This window comes from Salmo trutta, chromosome 7 (assembly GCF_901001165.1).
Source record: "Salmo trutta chromosome 7, fSalTru1.1, whole genome shotgun sequence".
Classification (NCBI taxonomy): Eukaryota; Metazoa; Chordata; class Actinopteri; order Salmoniformes; family Salmonidae; genus Salmo; species Salmo trutta.
In genome coordinates, this window is record NC_042963.1 from 13506455 (window position 1) to 13524917 (window position 18463).

An 18463-nucleotide genomic window follows, 5' to 3' on the forward strand; every position below is an offset into this window, starting at 1 on the left:
CCACATTACTATTGTAGCCCTCCATGGTTTTGCTTTAATATAGCTACATGTATATTTAACGCTACCACTAGGGGGAGACATTCAAACTGTTAGCTGCAGGCGCACACCACATACGTTGGAAGAAGAGAAGGAGGAAGAGAAGCCCAGTGCATAAATGTTAATTGTCAGTGTTTTCTTATTCATCCTGTTTTCAAGTTTGTAATATTTACAAGCATGATTTTGTTTTTGAAATCTAGAGATAACATGTTTATCTAAACCGTGATGAGTTTTCCCATAATCTTTATTTATAATTTAACTGTTTTGACCGAGTGAAAAAAAAGTGTGATTTTTGTGTAGCCAAACATGGCTAGCTAAATTTGTATGCAAGTCAATGAGACAAGATGGCATCTCAGATTAAACATATTTTCGTTATAAATGTTTTGGCTCATAAATGTTTTTTTTCTTCATTTTTTACAAAAGATGGCTCATATTAAGTATATTTACATGAGTCCATATGACCCACGCTAATGATAAGTATTTTATAATTATTATTCTTTTTTTTATGTGTATCTAACGGTCGCATGCTAACCGTTAATGTTAGCTAACTCAGCGCTCGGCTCTAGCTAGCCTGCCATAGTTAGCTAGTTGTTATTATGGGTATTTGTTACATTTAATACACAGGCCTCTTCTAGAATTTTTTTGTACAATTATCTATTATCAGTATATAGAGTGAATCAAATGTACTGTTGTTGCCTCAACAAGGCATGGGTGTATTTAGTTGTTTTGTACACCACCATCTTTAGTGATAGGGTAGCTAACATTAGCTTGCTAGCTACATGAACAGTTGAGAGCTAGCTTTAGCTATGTTAAAATGGGATTGTAATGTATTTGAACATGCCTGAAAGTGTTTGCTATTCTCATAATATATTTGGTGTGAAGTTTTCAGATTTCTTTAATGGTGTCACTGCATTGTAGCATACTCTTTTCTGATTTCTGTTCTTTACTGAGCTATATTTTCCAGAGAAAGTAATGCATCTGCTGCATCCAGTGGTGGAGGTGAAGACCTTGAGTGAGGCTGCAGAAACAAACTTGAATAAATAATGCAATTTAGAGTTAGTTCCCTTTTTTGTTGTTGTTTTAATGAATTCTTTACAGTGAGTTTTTTTTCCCATCGTAATGGAAAATACACTTTATGGCACTGTCATGCAGCGTTATGACCATCCTGTGTCACTTTACTTGGACTAAGAAAATACACTTTATGACACTGTCAAGAAAGATCATGGCCATCATAATCATATAAGCCAGGTAGGCCTATCATGTACATGCCCTTCTGTCATTTAATATGGTCATTTTCACAACATTTTATATAACATAACCATACTGTTTACAAGTAGGCACACACACACTCTCTCTCTCTCTCTCTCTCTCTCTCTCTCTCTCTCTCTCTCTCTCTCTCTTCTAGTGGCAGGTGTCTCCCTCTACTGATCTGGACGGAGGGAGGGAGCACATAGCGGGTAGTGAAGGGAACTTTTTGACACACCGAACTTTCTCGCTGTGCCTACAGTATCTTTCTTTCTTTCTTTCTTTCTTTCTTTCTTTCTCCCTCTCTTTATTTATCTTTCTATTACACACACACACACACACACACACACACACACACACACACACACACACACACACACACACACACACACACACACACACACACACACACACACCACCCTGTAGAGAAGCCAGCCAGGCCTTCCCACAGCTGAAGGGGAACAAAAGGCCTGATCAGAAGAGAAAAGAGTAATTAAACACAAGGCTTTAATGTCAGCCAGACCCCCATACCCCCCCACCCATTTTACCACAAAAACAAGAATGGAAGAATAACTTCTTTCAAAGAAAGAATGGTTTTATAATCCTGCCTAGCTTCTGAAAGGAAGCCCTCAGCTCTGGAGGCGCAGGGTCAGCCTCTCTCTCTCTGCCTTCTGGGCTTATTCCATCTCTCTCCCTTCCTCTCACCCTCGCCATCTCTCTCTATCTCTCTCACTCTCTCTCTCTCCCTCTCTCGCCTCTCTCTCTTTCTCTCTCTGTCTCTCCCTCCCGTTGGCTGGGCCCATAGAGAGAGCTTAGTCAGGCTGAACGAATGTGGGCAAGCCTGTGACCGCACCTCCAGCAGCCCCTGGCTCCCCAAAAAAAAGGTGTCTCTAATTGTTCCTTCTAACTTCTTACACACACACACAAACACACACACAAACACACACACACAAAGACACACACACACACACACACACACACACACACACACACACACACACACACACACACACACACACACACACACACACACACACACACAGTCCCCCTCTTCACATCCCCACGCTGGGCTCATGTGCTTGGATTATCATACGCCTATGAAAGAAGCAGCCAATTTAATCCCAATACAGCCAGCTATAGGAAAGACGCTTCTACTGAGCCAGGGCCTCCGCTGGAGGGGGTAATCACAGAAATGTTTTTTTTTTTTTAAAACAAGGATCCAGTGTGGTGTTTTTCCAGGACCCCCTAACTGGCAGCTATAAAGGGAGTATTTCTCTAACATGCACTAATCCTGCTAAACAGCACCAAATCCTATTAGACCATGAATTATAGCTCCTGCTTCGGCACCTCTCTCTCTAGCTTGTCCTCCACTGGAGAAACCCAATACCCCTCCCCTTCCTCGCCAACTTCTCAATCACACCCACACACACCCACGCGCACACGCACACATACACACTCCCCACCACATCATCAAAACCTGCACCCCGCCCCTCAATACCGTAGCTCAGGCTAACAGGGGAGGGAGGTGAGGCGTGTGACTGTGCTTCGGAGTGGAGGTCTATATGCGTTTACTGTATATGTGTAGGTATGGAGACTTGTGCTTCTGTGTGTATGATTGTGTAACGTATGTGTGTGGATGGTAGTTCTCCTCCCCTCCTTATATGGCAGAGTCAGTCTGTCAGTCTGTCAGTCAGTCAGTGAGCCAGCCTTTGAAGTGTTGGGACACATATTTGAAGGGCTGTTTATGCCCCAAACCAACCAGAGACATGTCCCCTTCCCCTCCTCTCTCTATGGAAGGGGTAGCTCCTGCTCTGCTCTGGCCGGCTCCTTTGTTGAATAACCTCCTTAGCTTAGGTAACCTCCAACATCACCACTTCCCTAATTAAGGAGATTTTGTGAAGCTGAGGTCAGAGCTTCTTTCTTTCACTCGCACATATATCAAATAAAATCAAATCACCCTTAAGCGAGTTCTTGGACTGTTCTTTGACTTTCCATCATTAAATAAATAAGATAAAACTGTATTTCAAAAATGGTTTAGCCTATTCACCTGTGGATTGGTTGCTCTTTACTGTATCTAGCCAGCCAAAGTATGCAAAGTGAAAAATCTGGTTCTGTACAAACATAATCATTTCAATGACATCATGTATCTGTCTGTGTGCTGTTTAGCATAACTAAAGCTGTAGTAGAAGTGATTTACATGTAGTAGTATTGTTTAACAGTAGCAGATCCACTATTGACATGTCCTGACATTCATAGGGAAGTAGCCTACTCGTCACTTAGCCCTTAGGAAATAATGAGTTAAAGGACAATTCCACCCGAAACCAATCATTTGATATTTGTTTCATTAGTCCATTGTTGAAATAGTCCCGAAATGTTTTTGCTTGTCAGCACTCAAGTTTGCAAGATACAATGTATGTAACTTTCAAAATTACAGAAATCATCCGTGTGTGATGCTGCTTTGGGTGGAGTTTTCCTTTAACCCTCATGAGCCGAAGTGCCTTTAGTGTTTCTGTCAGCTGAACTCTGAGAGCAGGATTCAGGACCTACTGATGTCTAAGGTCTATAGAGGTGTGTAGCCTGCACCTGAGAACTAGACATTACTCACTAAACCCTGTCCAACAATAATTGTATTTCTCTGTGTGTGTGTGGGTGTGTGCGTGCGCATGTCCATAACGTGAGGTTTTCTTCCTGGTATTATCCAAGCACAGGGTTCAGGGTTGTCAAAGTTCAACTGTTCAACTCTGTACGTGTTCAAAACGTTTTGGTTGGAGCGTTCTCCCCTATCAGCAACGAGGTACCTTTTCCACTTATCCTCTGTTAATGACACGTTGTGGAAGTGGGTTCATTAAATGTGTGTGGGGTTTTGGTCAGAATTATATCTTCAGTCATTCTAGAGAGGCAATTTTCTTTCTTTGGTTCTTTCTCAACCATTTCGAAATCAAACCACAAATTGCAGTACCTTTAGAATTACACCAGGGTGGTGGAATGATGTGTTTGTGTGTGTTTACACGTGATACTAGCATGCGGTTGTGTGTGTATTTACGTGTGTGTGGGATAGAGAGAGTGAGAAACGGAGTCCTCTACCACCCCATGCTAGTGTCAACCAGCCCTTTCCTCCGGTGAATCTGGGAGACAGAAATGTGTGACAGATGTGGCAGGCTGCAGCAGGCTTCGTGCCCCACTGTGGTGACATGGCACGGCATGTAAATCACGGCCTCTCCTCTCTTTGTTGTCAGCTATTAAATACACAGGCTTTCATGTGTTCACGTGCTCATTACCAGCCGGGCCGGGCCGCGCTGAGTGCAGCCTGCAATTGTTTCAAACATCTCAAACATTGTGTGATCAAGGCCTATTGATCAGTCCTGCTTGTCTCTGACTGGGGCTGCAGACACAAAGACAACTGGAGCAGACACCCCCAGAGAGAGAGAGCGGTCAGTAACTAACCAACAACACACATCACCAGTAACTATACACAGCAGGATAGAGAGAGACTAGAGACAGACTCCTGCATGCAAACAACCTCTCTGTCTCTCTGATGATTCAACAACACACCGACTGAATTTGACATGAAAGACAGTTACTGGCTCCTGGCTAATTAAACCCCTCTCATATTTCAAGTGTAAAGTGTAGAGATAATCAAGGGCCTCTTCTGATTTGATACAGAAATGTTGTGGGTGTCTGTTTTCTCTTGCGTTGATCAAAGACCCCTCCTGAAGCTGATCATCGACCACAGGCCTGTGCCTTTGCTGTGCTCTGACCATCGACCTGTAACTCTAGACTCTAAAGCCTCTTTCCCCTGATGGACTCCGTCCCCAGACGTTATTACACTGTGTGCTCCTAGGAAACACAGACAGGATATTAGACTGGCTCCAGCCAAGGAACAGCAGAGAGGAGGACTGTTACTAAGGACTACTATGAGGTTTCTAAAGTAACCACCTGGAAAAATCAACCCAGAAAGCTTTATTAAGAGAGAAACTTCCAAGTGCCAATGGATGGCATGTGGCTATAATCTGTCCAGGATTTCAAAGGACCACACCAACTCATTTCTCCTCAACACTGTACCCAATTGAATTTACCACAGTAGCCCTGGTGAAGAATGGTGAGTCTGTGGAAGACTGTGGCAGTCTTAAGCCTGGGTATTCACTGGAATAAACAAGCGTCGCCCTTGGCCCTGAAATCATACGGCACAGGACAATCAAAACAATATTGAAGTCTGTGTGTGGGAGATTAAATGCTTGCTGACTCCAGAGGAGCCCTGGGATGCATTGTGTTGTGTGGCAAACGCTCTGGTCTGGTGAGAAGAGGGAGAAAAGAGGAGAGGAGAAGAAGAATGAGACTAGCAGCAAGTGTTGTGAGTCATCAACCAGAGACAGAGAGATGTGGTAAAGCTGACATTCCAAAGGTTGCTGGGCGCCAAATGTGGTTGAGCGCCGCATCTGGGGCAGGCCGACTTTAAGTTGTGCAAAATATGTTATTCTTTTATCACGGTCACTTGCCAAACATGCATGTGCATTTGGGAAGCGAGGGGGGAAATAGTCCCGTGATCGAAACTGCACGTGTTTTCTGTTTCCTACATGTGTTTTCTTTCCCAATTATGTTCAATCTACAACTCAGCGCAAAAACACATCCTTCGCGCACTTGGGAAGACGGAGGAGGGGGTACAAAAATGAAGAAAAAAAAAGACGCCTCTGCTTTTTGTTTGGTATTGTTCGTGTGCATTTCCTCGTATAGGCCCAGATCTGAGGGCGGAAAAAGCAGTCCCAGCAGTCTGCTTTGATCCATATGTTTTATGGCCCCTGTCAGTGTATTGTCTGTTAAGTCCTTTTGTTGCCCCTACCCTCTAATGAAGTCTTCAGACCGGGCTTGTTGACTCCACAAAGGCGGGAGGGTGTGCTTCTTCACAGAGAACCAGCTAGCCAGCTGTAGCGCTGGGACGCAGCAGTCACAACAAGTCTTGTACCCCCATACATCCCCCCAACAAAGGGCTGCTGCCTTCAGAATGGAGCCATTCATTTGCTTTGGAGCACTTCAGCAGAGAAGACCTTATCTCTCACCACAGTCACGCTCAGAGCCCCGGCAAAGTGTGTCTCACACACACACACACTTTCTCTCTAGTTATGGGAGGAAGTTTTTGGGGGGGAGATTTGGGGCCACGTTCTTTTCATCTCCAGACTTTGTGACTTTGTAGACTATGTTGTGCCGTTATCTCTGAAGGGGATGGCAACTCCGTCTTCTGTCTCTCGTTTGTTCCTGTGCCCGTTTCTCATCTCTGTGCTATTTTACAAGGTGTCCCCGCTCTGAATTCCTTCAGAATGTTATTGTTAAAGAATCCGGTGGCGTCGCTCAGTGTTAATCCGGCGTCTCTCGAGACGCACTCCAAACGCCGTCCCGGGCGGCTTATCCAGCCCCCTTGATGTCAGCGATAAGGCCGAAGGGTAAAGGTCACATGTTTTAAAACACGCGTGAAGGAAAAGCAGATATTTCAGCTCCGCTTTTAAGACAGATCCCAAAAAATATCCATATTGAATTGCTTGCATTCTCTTTGATCTGTCAGCACAGCTCGTGTCAGAGAGAAGCAACAGGCAGAGACACACGGGTTCTCACTGAGTGCGCATTACTAGTCGCGCTGCAGTCCTAGCACACAGTACCTCCAGTACAGAGACAGCATAGTACAACAATATAATAACAGTCCAGAAATATGAAACCACCGCATGAATGTTAAACTGTAAAATGAGAGGGCACACATTCTATACATGGACCAAAAATAATCCAAACTGTTCTGGAATAGACTCCGAGGGCCTATTTCCAGATCTAGCTAGCAGGTCACCACTTCCTCTACTGCTCTGTGGTCATCCTCTAGCCATGACCCCATGACCCATGGAAGTTGTCAGCAGTCGAACCGCACATAAACACCCTCCCAAGTTTTGCCCTCACACGCACACGCACACATCTAAGTATCGTAATCACACGTACACCCAAATATGGCCGTGTCATCTCCAACAGTCACATTTGGCTCACAACAACATTTTCTTAAAACATTTTTTTTACCAGAACTGTGTGCATCTTGTTGTGCATTTCAGCTTAGACAGTGAAGCCAAGCGAACATCAACACATCATGTAAAGCACTTGCGTGATGGAGGAAGTGGGTCTGTACTCTTGCGGCTATAGCTAGGCTACTATGTGTGCTGTTATGGTGTTTAGTTTAGTGCCGGTGGTTTTCCCATTTGTTGACACAAATGAGGCGTGTTGAGCCAGTGTGTGTGTGTGTGTGTGTGTGTGTGTGTGTGTGTGTGTGTGTGTGTGTGTGTGTGTGTGTGTGTGTGTGTGTGTGTGTGTGTGTGTGTGTGTGTGCATGTTTGTGTGTGTGTGTGTGTGTGCATGTTTGTGTGCGTGTGTGTGTGTGTGTGTGTGTGTGTGTGTGTGCATGTTTGTGTGTGTGCGTGTGTGTGTGTGTGTGTGCGTGTGTGTGTGACTCAGATTACACAAGATGTTTGGTTGTTCCAGATTCAAAGAAGGACACAACTTCACAGTTTCAATATTGTGGCGAAACTTACAGACGAACAACAAGTTCATCAGAGTTCAACATTCGTGAGTTGTATGAGAAACCTGTTTAGTTCCAGAGGATGAGATCATACAGTTCTAGCACACAGTGTGTGCGTGGGTTTGAGAGTGTGTGTGCTTTCGTGTGTGTGTGTGTGTGTGTGTGTGTGTGTGTGTGTGTGTGTGTGTGTGTGTGTGTGTGTGTGTGTGTGTGTGTGTGTGTGTGTGTGTGTGTGTGTGTGTGTGTGTGTGGTAGGGAGGGGGACTCTCCTAGCCCTCGAAGCCATATGTGTTTTGCCATTGCACGGTACACACATTCTGCATAAATGAATGCAGTACAAGCCAATTAGAATGGCTGGAAGCATGCAAGTTGGTCAAATGTTCTGTTGTTTTCAGAGCAGAAAACAAGCCAGGTTGCATTTGTAAAGGAATACAACTGAGACGAGGGGAAACATCTGCAGGCTTAACCCCTTGTGTGCTGGAACAAATCAACATGTAATTGTCATGTGCACAGGATACAGCGTCATGAACAATGAAATCCTTTCTTGCCAGTTCTCCTCTCAACAGTGCAACCAAATGAACTGTGTTTGTCTCCCTCAGGTTGTCTCACGCCCACAAAGCAGCAGTCAAAGTACTCCGGAGAATGAAGTACTTTGTGGCCAGACAGAAATTTCAGGTAAAAGACAGGGTGGAGGAAGAGAGGGGAGGAGGAGGGAGGATAGAGAGAATAGTGTTGTGGTTGCTTAGGAAGGTGAGGGTAAGCACAAGGGCATGTTGTGCAGCTGCAGGACTACCGTGTGTGCGTGTGCCCACTTGCATTTGCATATACGCAATGTGTGGGTGAGTGCACAATGTGCGTGTGTACGTGTGTGTAAGACGGCGTCTGTGCCTGCAACTTGCACCTGCACGTCTGTGTCTGGCCTGTCGTCAGTTCAGCCTCAGTATCATGGGAACCCTGTTAACCTCCGCTTGTGTGGTTAGTCTCTCGCTGCACAGCTGTAGGAGACTAGGCACCTACCACAGAATGGCCTCACTTGGCCTTTAGTCGTCCACAACTCTCTTTAAGATCTGAACGTGGTTGTTGTTGTTCTCCAACAGTCTCCAACAAACCCAGGCCACCGTTTCTGTCTTCACATTCAGCCATCTTCTCATTACTTCATTATTTCTGGATGATGAACAGACCATACTGGCTCATCATGTTTTATTGGGTGATGCAACCTCAGTCACAAGATAGCTTTCTCCTCACACAAAACAACTCCCCCAACACAACATGTGAAAGCCTACTGAACAAGCCCTTTTCCCTTGGAAAACTCATCGTCAATATACACTGCAACAACAAAGCACTGTGTTTTTACATTAAAAAAAAAGATATATATATTTCAACTTTATTTAACCAGGTAGGCAAGTTGAGAACACGTTCTCATTTACAACTGCCCCCTGGCCAAGATAAAGCAAAGCAGTGTGACACAAACAACAACACAGAGTTACACATGGAATAAATAAACCTACAGTCAATAACACAATAGAAAAAGTATATATTCAGTGTGTGCAAATGAGGTCAGATTAGGGAGGTAAGGCAATAAATAGGCCATTGTGGCGAAATAATTACAATTTAGCAATTGAACACTGGAGTGATAGATGTGCAGAAGATGAAATGTGCAAGTAGAGATACTGGGGTGCAAAGGAGCAAAAAAATAAATAACAGTATGGGGATGAGGTAGTTGGATGGGCTATTTACAGATGGGCTATGTACAGGTGGAGTGATCTGCGAGCTGCTCTGACAGCTGGTGCCCAAAGCCAGCGAGGGCGATATGAGTCTCCAGCCTCAGCGATCCTTGCAATTCGTTCCAGTCATTGGCAGCAGAGAACTGGAAGAAAAGGTGGCAAAATGAGGAATTGTCTCTGGGGATGACCAGTGAAATATACCTGCTGGAGCGCGTGCTACGGGTGGGTGTTGCTATGGTAAACAGTGAGCTGAGATAAGGCGGGGCTTTACCTAGCAAAGACTTATAGATGACCTGGAGCCAGTGGGTTTGGCGACGAATACGAAGCGAGGGCCAGCCAACGAGAGCATACAGGTGGCAGTGGTGGGTAGTATATGGGGCTTTGGTGACAAAACGGATGGTACTGTGATAGACTGTATCCAATTTGTTGAGTAGAGTGTTGGAGGCTATTTTGTAAATGACATCGCCGAAGTCAAGGTTCGGTATGATAGTCAGTTTTATAAGGGTATGTTTGGCAGCATGAGTGAAGGATGCTTTGTTTGCGAAATAGGAAGCCGATTCTAGATTGGAGATGCTTATTAATGTGAGTCTGGAAGGAGAGTTTACAGTCTAACCAGACACCTAGGTATTTGTAGTTGTCCACGTATTCTAAGTCAGAACCGTCCAGAGTAATGATGCTGGACGGGCGGGCAGGTGCGGGCAGCGATCGGTTGAAGAGCATGCACTTAGCCTTACTTGCGTTTAGGAGCAGTTGGAGGCCGCGGAAGGAGAGTTGTATGGCATTGAAGCTCGTCTGGAGGTTTGTCTGCACAGTGTCCAAGAAGGGCCGGAAGTATACAGAATGATGTCGTCTGCGTAGAGGTGGATCAGAGAATCACCAGTAGCAAGAGCGACGAGTGTTGACCCGAGGGATGACCATGGGTGACAATGTGCTGTGTGTGTTGTGTTTGTGTTTGTGTTGCTACAATACAATATTCCCACTCCACAGCAAGCGAGGAAGCCGTACGACGTGAGGGACGTGATGGAGCAGTACAACCAGGGACACCTCACCATGATGGTCCGCATTAAGGAGCTACAGAGGAGGTGGGCCATTAAATCTCTATCTTTTTACTTTGTATTCTCTCGCTCTCTCTTTTTCTCCCTGTCTCTCTCTCTGTCTGTCTCTCTCTTCCTCTCTATCTATATCTGTCTCTCAGCTTTCTTTCACTCTCTCTCTCTCTCTCTCTCTCTCTCTCTCTCTCTCTCTCTCTCTCTCTCTCTCTCTCTCTCTCACTATTTCTGTCACAGACATGAAACTAACAAATGCTACAGAGCTTCGTCCAAAGTTTCAATTTTCCCATAACGTGTCTCTCATGTTCTCCTTCTTTTCCCAGACTAGACCACACATTGGGGAAACCAGGACTGTTTTTGCCAGGTAAAACCCACCAGAGGAAACTCACCAGGCCAGAGTTGATCTGCTAAACTCTTGTCACTCCTCACTGTGCCCCCTCATCTCACAAACAAAGACAGCGAGGAGCGACGATAAGGCTGGACTAGACTAAATCTTCTGCGAAGAGATCCCCAGTGTGTATAGTGTGTATACGTAGTGTGCGAGTGTGTATATGTTTGACTATGTGTGTTTGGTACACACGCTAGTATTTGTATGCACAACGCTGCCATCCCGTCTCCCTCTCCTCCGCCGCCTTCTCTCTTCTTCTTCTCCTCCTCTGCGTACCCCCTCCTCCCACTTTCTCCTCTCTCCTTCTTTCTCCCCCTCCTCCTTTTCCATACCACCCTCCTATCCTTGCTTCTCTTTCTCTCTTCTTCTCCTCCGCCTCCTCTTCCTCTTCCTGCTCTGTGTACCAACCTCCTCAACCTCCTCCTCTCCACCTCTCTCCTCCTCTCTTTTCCTCCACCTCTCCTCCTCCTCCTCTTCCTCCCCCTCCTCCGTTTCTTGGCTGCCCCATGGAGCTAACAAGGGAACTAAGATGGTTAAACACTTGCTTGATTGGCCCTGGTATTGGATTAGGAGTCTGGGGCTTTACTCCAGACATCCATTACAACCAGGCCAGCCATACAGGATAACACTACAGCTACAGCTGCCTGCCTGCCTGTCAAATACAGCCCACTACCCCCAGTCTGCCTGGCTGAGCCTGCCCTGGCCCTAGGATGGAGCCCCACTACACTGATATACTGTTGTTATGTTTATCGGGACTCATTGCATGACTAAGAGTTATTTGCGTTAGGGGGCCCCTAAATAAAGAAGTGCATGTGTTGGGGGGGGTGGTGTGTGTGTGACACAAGGGTGGTAAAGCATACCATAGTACCATGGTTTCCGCTGGACATTTGACAGGCAACATTTTAATTTACCGGACATTTGAGAAATCTGCCGGACCCATATGCATTGGGTGGGTAACCTGATTCGGGCGTCCACCCACGGTGCTCAGAATGACAGAAATCCCATTACGATGATGGTCATTCATATTAACAGAACATGCAGGTCTAGGATGTAATGATGTGCGGTCCTTCTCACGGAATTATGATGCGCACTTTTGAAGATTTTAGACTAACAGTCCACATTTACTTTTCCTCAGCCAACAAGATGAGCAACAAACAGCAAAATCACTACCGTATGTCAATCTACTAACGCTCCTAGTACAAAAGTTGACCTATTCTATTGGTCAGATTGTCGAGAATGAAATAGCCTATTCCAAACAGACTCTGGGACAGTTGTGGGAAGATAGATCCCACATTCATACAACCAGTAGGCCGAGACTACATAAAAATAACTTTAGAAAGCAATTATTCTGATGAAACGGATCACAATGTATAGCTTCAGATGTTGATAAACTGCTATTTATTCACATTATGAGCGCAGCATTGCGCACAAGGCAGGAGGCTACGTGCGAATGTTTGTTACATAATGCAATTGTCGGAAAACACAGTCAAAACGGCACCGCACATGCGAGCAGTAAAACATGCCTCGTAACATGTATTGAAAGGTTCATATTTTAAACAACTAAGTACATGTTTTCAGAAATGCATAGGCTACTGCTTCCAGCTCATTGCAAAGTGGTGTGTGACACGCTGATGAAACCTGCCTTCCGTCGCTGTTGGAGATGCTGTGTTGTTGTTGTTTTTCAGAGAAAGGCGTAGATAAGGAACACCACACTGTGGGAGCCAGACTGATCCGCCTGGAGGACAAGGTAAGAACAGTCTGGTGTGTCCGTGTGTGTGTGTGTGTGTGTGTGTGTGTGTGTGTGTGTGTGTGTGTGTGTGTGTGTGTGTGTGTGTGTGTGTGTGTGTGTGTGTGTGTGTATGTGTGTGTGTGTGTGATGGAATCTTTTCCACAGTATGTGTTATGGCTGGTTTCGGTCCATGGCTGAGCCGTTAAACAAATACCTCCTCTCCTCTAGTGATGCGTACGTGACACGCGAGGTGTTCTTTTTCTGTTCGTTCACATCTCCTCAGGGTTTCCATGCTTTACCGACGACCCTCTACCCTCTGTCCTCTACAACAGTGGTTCCCAAACTGTGGGGCAACGCGCCCTACATTTTTCTTTAAGGGACTCAGTCCGGCTTTCAACTTAAGTCTCCCTTTCTCTGCACTCCACAACAAAATGTGTAGAATTGCAGGAAATAAGCTTTAAACCATCAGCATTTTCTATCCCCACAACCAGAGGGTTGTGAACAGTTTGTGTTATGAACATTGCTTGTGCCCATAGAAATAAGGGTGGGGGCAATGCTGGAAGGGAGCCCTGAGTGAACACCCCTGGTCTACAACAACAAGTTATATTGTGACGACGGTGGGTTGTGACTTGTGTTTGTGTTTCTATAGGGGAACATGAATGTTTTGAAAAGGCATTCTAATACAAGCTAAAGGGAGAGAGCACACACACATCCCTCTGGTCCTCAGTGGAGCATGGCCAATAGGCAGCAGCTGTGTTATGTGCTGTAACCAGGCGTGACCCGCTAGGCAGAGTGGACCAGGAAGTGCCACCATGTGATGCCTGCCTGATCCCCATTCATCAAAATCAAATCAAGTTGTGTTCGTCACATGCTTCGTAAACAACAGGTGTGGACTAACAGTGGAATGCTTACTTCCCAACAATGCAGAGAGAAAGAAACTAGAGAAATAATAGAAAAGTACAACAGGTAATAATTAAAGTAATAATAGATACATAATGAGTAATGTTCACTTGGCTGTCTATATACAAGGGGTAGCAGCACTGAGTCCATGTGTAGGAGTATGCGGTAACTGAGGTAGATATGCACACAAACTAGAAATAAAGATACGTACAAGGATAAAGTGGCAGATAGTAAATAGTACCACCTCATTGCACACCAGGGACCAATTTGTGCCACCGTTGGTTGGTCTGACTGGAAGCTGCGGGCCGTGATGTGGTGCCCATTGCAGTCCTGTGACTGTGAGCATGTGTGCTGGCTTCCACTCGCGTCGGGAACCTTTGTTTTTCCGCTCAGGGAAGTCTCACAGGACGACAATAGGGCTGGCATGGGAGCCATTAGCCTGCCTGTCATTTAGAGCTCTGCTTCCCTAGAAGCTCAGAGAAATTGAGTGTGTGTGTTGAGTCTTGTGTGTGTGCAGTTCAATGATTTTCTCCATTTTACCATGGTTTTTGCTATAGATATTGACTTTTGGCTCGTGGCTCCGTGTCTACTATAATGCATGAGTGAAAGGACACAGCTCTCCAAACCCTCTGCTCTTGACAGGAGTGAAATGATCCTGAACTAAAGACTAACCCTACAGGAGAGTAAAGGAGATTGAGTTCTGGCCCATTTGCTGTCCGTGCACATTGTGATCTCAATCTCCTGTTTGGTAACATAAACCTCACTTTATAAAACACCCTCGCTGTCCCTCCTGCATCCTGTGGCTCACAGCAAACCAACCTGACGGAAAGGTTCCTAATTAGCAGACCAGTTCAGGGGAAATCGCCGATCAGAGCAGCAGGCAGCAGCAGCCTAGCGTGAGGAAACTAAAGCCCCCAAAACAAATGTGGCTCCAATCACTGCATGCTCCCCGAGTACCAATATGAATAGCGTTTTCCGTTTTCCGACCGATTCCACACAAAGGTACCAAAAAAAGAACAGCAAAAACAGGTGATACCCGGAGCGCTCCCTTACTCGGCCTGCAATGATTGTTTTCTGTGTGTGTCCTCTCATTATGGTTCTAGTCATGTGAATCTCTTGTTTTGATGGGCCCACGGCGGCCAGGGGCCAGCACACCTGTTGGGCTGAGAGAGGGGGGTGGTTCCAGTGCTGTGCCCCTGGCCAGCAGGTGGATAAACCCGCTGACCCCCCCCCCCCCCCCCCCCCCCCGTCTGTCCGAGCCTCGGCCCATTCCTCCTCCCTCCACTCTGCTGCTCCAGAGGCAGCCTGGCCAGGTCCTTCTCATTGTTTGGCTTTTCCTTCTCTAGTCTCCCTCAACCCGCCTCAGCCCACACATATAAGACAAGGGCTCTGCCTCACAGCTCACACACAGCCTCTCTACTACAGCTGAAGGAGTTCATCTGGTCTCAGTCTGACAAAGAGGGACATCTTGCTATGATCAAGGAGTGGATGATATAGTACAATCATTTGATTGATTACAAGTAGTGTTTATTGCACACAGAATAGAATTCTGATGATTGAAAATATATTGTCCTCGTCATGTTTTAAAATGATCTCATTCTGGACCAAAGAAAGTTCGGATTTCCTAGAAAGCATCTCAATGTTGAATCATTTTCAGGTGTCACTTCTAATAGAAAACACAAATGCACAGACAGAGCCAAGCATGGTATTATGGCAGAATCAGCCATGAATAAGGTGTTTCCCAACAGCCCTGAGGAATTATCAATCAAGTGTATACATCAGCGTGTGTTGTGTGTGCTTGTCAATGTGTGTTGTGTGTGTGTGTGTGTGCCTGTCAGTGTGTGTTCCATTGAGCTATTGATGTTTGAAGGCCCGAATGTCTGGCGAGTATCAAAACTCAAGCCACCTTTACCATGGTTTTTCACCAAGCTTTTCACGTCAGGTGTTTTTTTTAATCTGCCCTACCACTTACCTGACCGGTTAAATTTGAAAGCCTCCTCTCCTACTCAGCCTCACAAAAAAAGCTTCTCCCAAAGAGTTGTGATGCCTACTCCTGTTGCCTGCTGCACCGCTGCTTGGATCAACCCAGCAATCTGTTCCCGGTCAGCCCTGGCCTGTCTCCCCCTGTCTGGTACAGGTACCCCCGCCAAACTCCCCCCTCTGTCCCGAGCTTTTGCTCGCCTCCAGCACACACACACTTACACACACACCAGAGACTTTGGACTGATCGGAATTTTAGGTAGGTTAATTATCTTGTGAAGTTTATTATGTTAGCTTACTCAGAAACACTTTAATTAACTAGTATATTCCTACTATTTACTTATTTTATCTCAGACTTTTATAGCCTAATGGACTCCGAGAGGGAAAGGGAAAGGGGGATACCTAGTCAGTTGTACAACTGAATGCATTCAACTGAAATGTCTTCCGTATTTAACCCCACCCCTCAATCAGAGAGCTACTCTCTCAAGTTATCTTGTTGGGGTAATTGACTCTTTGAACTTACAATGGATAGCTCCAAGTTGTTAGATTTCTGTCTTGTGCTTTATGCTATTCAAATAAAATAAAAAAACAAATCACATTTTATTTGTCACATGCGCCGAATACAACAGGTTACAGTGAAATGCTTACTTACAAGCCCTTAACCAACAATGCTTTAAGAAGTTTTAAGATAATTAAGTGTAAAGTAAAAAATAGATAAGTAAACATATTTTAAATAAAAATAACTATTAATTTAACAGCAGCAGTAAAATAACAATAGCGAGGCTACAGTTGAAGTCGGAAGTTTACATACACTTAAAAATCGTTTTTCAACCACTCAAGAAATTTCTTGTTAACAAGCTATAGTTTTGGCAAGTCGGTTAGGACATCTACTTTATGCATGACACAAGTAATTTTTCCAACAATTGTTTACAGACAGATTATTTCACTTATAATTCACTGTATCACAATTCCAGTGGGTCAGAAGTTTACATACACTAAGTTGACTGTACCTTTAAACAGTTTGGAAAATTCCAGAAAATGATCTAATGGCTTTAGAAGCTTCTGATAGCCTAATTGACATAATTTGAGTCAATTGGAAATGTGCCTGTGGATGTATTTCAAGGCCTACCTTCAGACTCAGTGCCTCTTTGTTTGACATCATGGGAATATCTAAAGAAATCAGCCAAGACCTCAGAAAAAAATTGTAGACCTCCACAAGTCTGGTTCATCCTTGGGAGCAATTTCCAAACGCCTGTAGGTACCACGTTCATCTGTACAAACAATAGTATGCAAGTATAAACACCATGGGACCACGCAGCCGTCATACCGCTCAGGAAGGAGACGCGTTCTGTCTCCTAGAGATGAACGTACTTTGGTGAAAAAAGTGCAAATCAATCCCAGAACAACAGCAAAGGACCTTGTGAAGATGCTGGAGGAAACAGGTACAAAAGTATCTATATCCACAGTAAAACGAGTCCTATATCGACATAACCTGAAAGGCCGCTCAGCATGGAAGAAGCCACTGCTCCAAAACCGCTATAAAAAAGCCAGACTACGGTTTGCAACTGCACATGGGGACAAAGACCGTACTTTTTGGAGAAATGTCCTCTGGTCATGAAACAAAAATAGAACTGTTTTGCCATAATGACCATCATTATGTTTGGAGGAAAAAGGGGGAGGCTTGCAAGCTGAAGAACACCATCCTAACCCTTAAGCACGGGGGTGGCAGCATCATGTTGTGGGGGTGCTTTGCTGCAGGAGGGACTGGTGCACTTCACAAAATAGATGGCATCATGAGGGAGGACAATTATGTGGACATATTGAAGCAACATCTCAAGACATCAGTCAGGAAGTGAAAGCTTGATCGCAAATGGGTCTTCCAAATGGACAATGACCCCAAGCGTACTTCCAAAGTTGTGGCAAAATGGCTTAAGGAGAACACAGTCAAGCTATTGGAGTGGCCATCACAAATCCCTGACCTCAATCCTATGTAAAATGTGTGGGTAGAACGGAAAAAGCGTGTGCGAGCAAGAAGGCCTACAAACCTGACTCAGTTACACCAGCTCTGTCAGGAGGAATGGGCCAAAATTCACCCAACTTATTGTGGGAAGCTTGTGGAAGGCTAACCGAAACGTTTGACCCAAGTTCAACAATTTAAAGGCAATGCTACCAAATACTAATTGAGTGTATGTACACTTCTGACCCACTGGGAATGTGATGAAAGAAATAAAAGCAGAAATAAATCATTCTCTCTACTATTATTCTGACATTTCACATTCTTAAAATAAAATGGAGATCCTAACTGACCTAAGACAGGACATTTTGACTAGGATTAAATGTCAGGAAATGTGAAAAACTGAGTTTAAATGTATTTGACTAAGGTGTATGTAAACTTCCGTCTTCGACTGTATATACAAGGGGTACCGGTACAGAGTCAATGTGCGGGGGCACCGGTTAGCTGAGGTAATTGAGGTAATATGTATATATAGGTAGAGTTAAAGTGACAAAGTGATAAACATTGCCCCATGACAATGTTTGTTCCCACACTCGAGACTTTCACTCTTTATTGGTTGCATGGACTCTTGGCCTCCCATCCTATTCTAACCACCTCTCGCCGGCTTTGTATTCATGTTACCTGATGAAATTGCTGTACAATATGATCTTGTTACCATTCAAATGTCATAAAAAAATCAACACAGCAGAGCTCTCCCTGTCCTCTGCTGTGCCCTGATTGTGTTACTGCTGATTATATCTGGAAATGTGCCTGTACACCCTGGCCCATCTACTGTTGCTAGCCCCAATTCTGACTTGTACTCTGATTTCTGCTTCACTGATTTCTGCTCTCGTAAAACCCTGGGTTTCTGCACGTTA

At 44.9% G+C, this 18463-nt stretch overlaps 1 protein-coding gene across 1 annotated transcript in view; it reads left to right on the forward strand.

The window, feature by feature from the left end:
- The window catches only part of LOC115197781 (potassium voltage-gated channel subfamily KQT member 1-like), a 245666-nt gene that overhangs the window by 147776 nt on the left and 79427 nt on the right, over positions 1–18463 (forward strand). Inside the window, exons 14-17 of the mRNA XM_029759575.1 lie at positions 8422–8497; positions 10534–10628; positions 10919–10959; positions 12669–12730. Of these exons, the coding sequence (XP_029615435.1) occupies positions 8422–8497; positions 10534–10628; positions 10919–10959; positions 12669–12730 (274 nt within the window). The remainder of the gene's footprint in view (positions 1–8421; positions 8498–10533; positions 10629–10918; positions 10960–12668; positions 12731–18463) is intronic.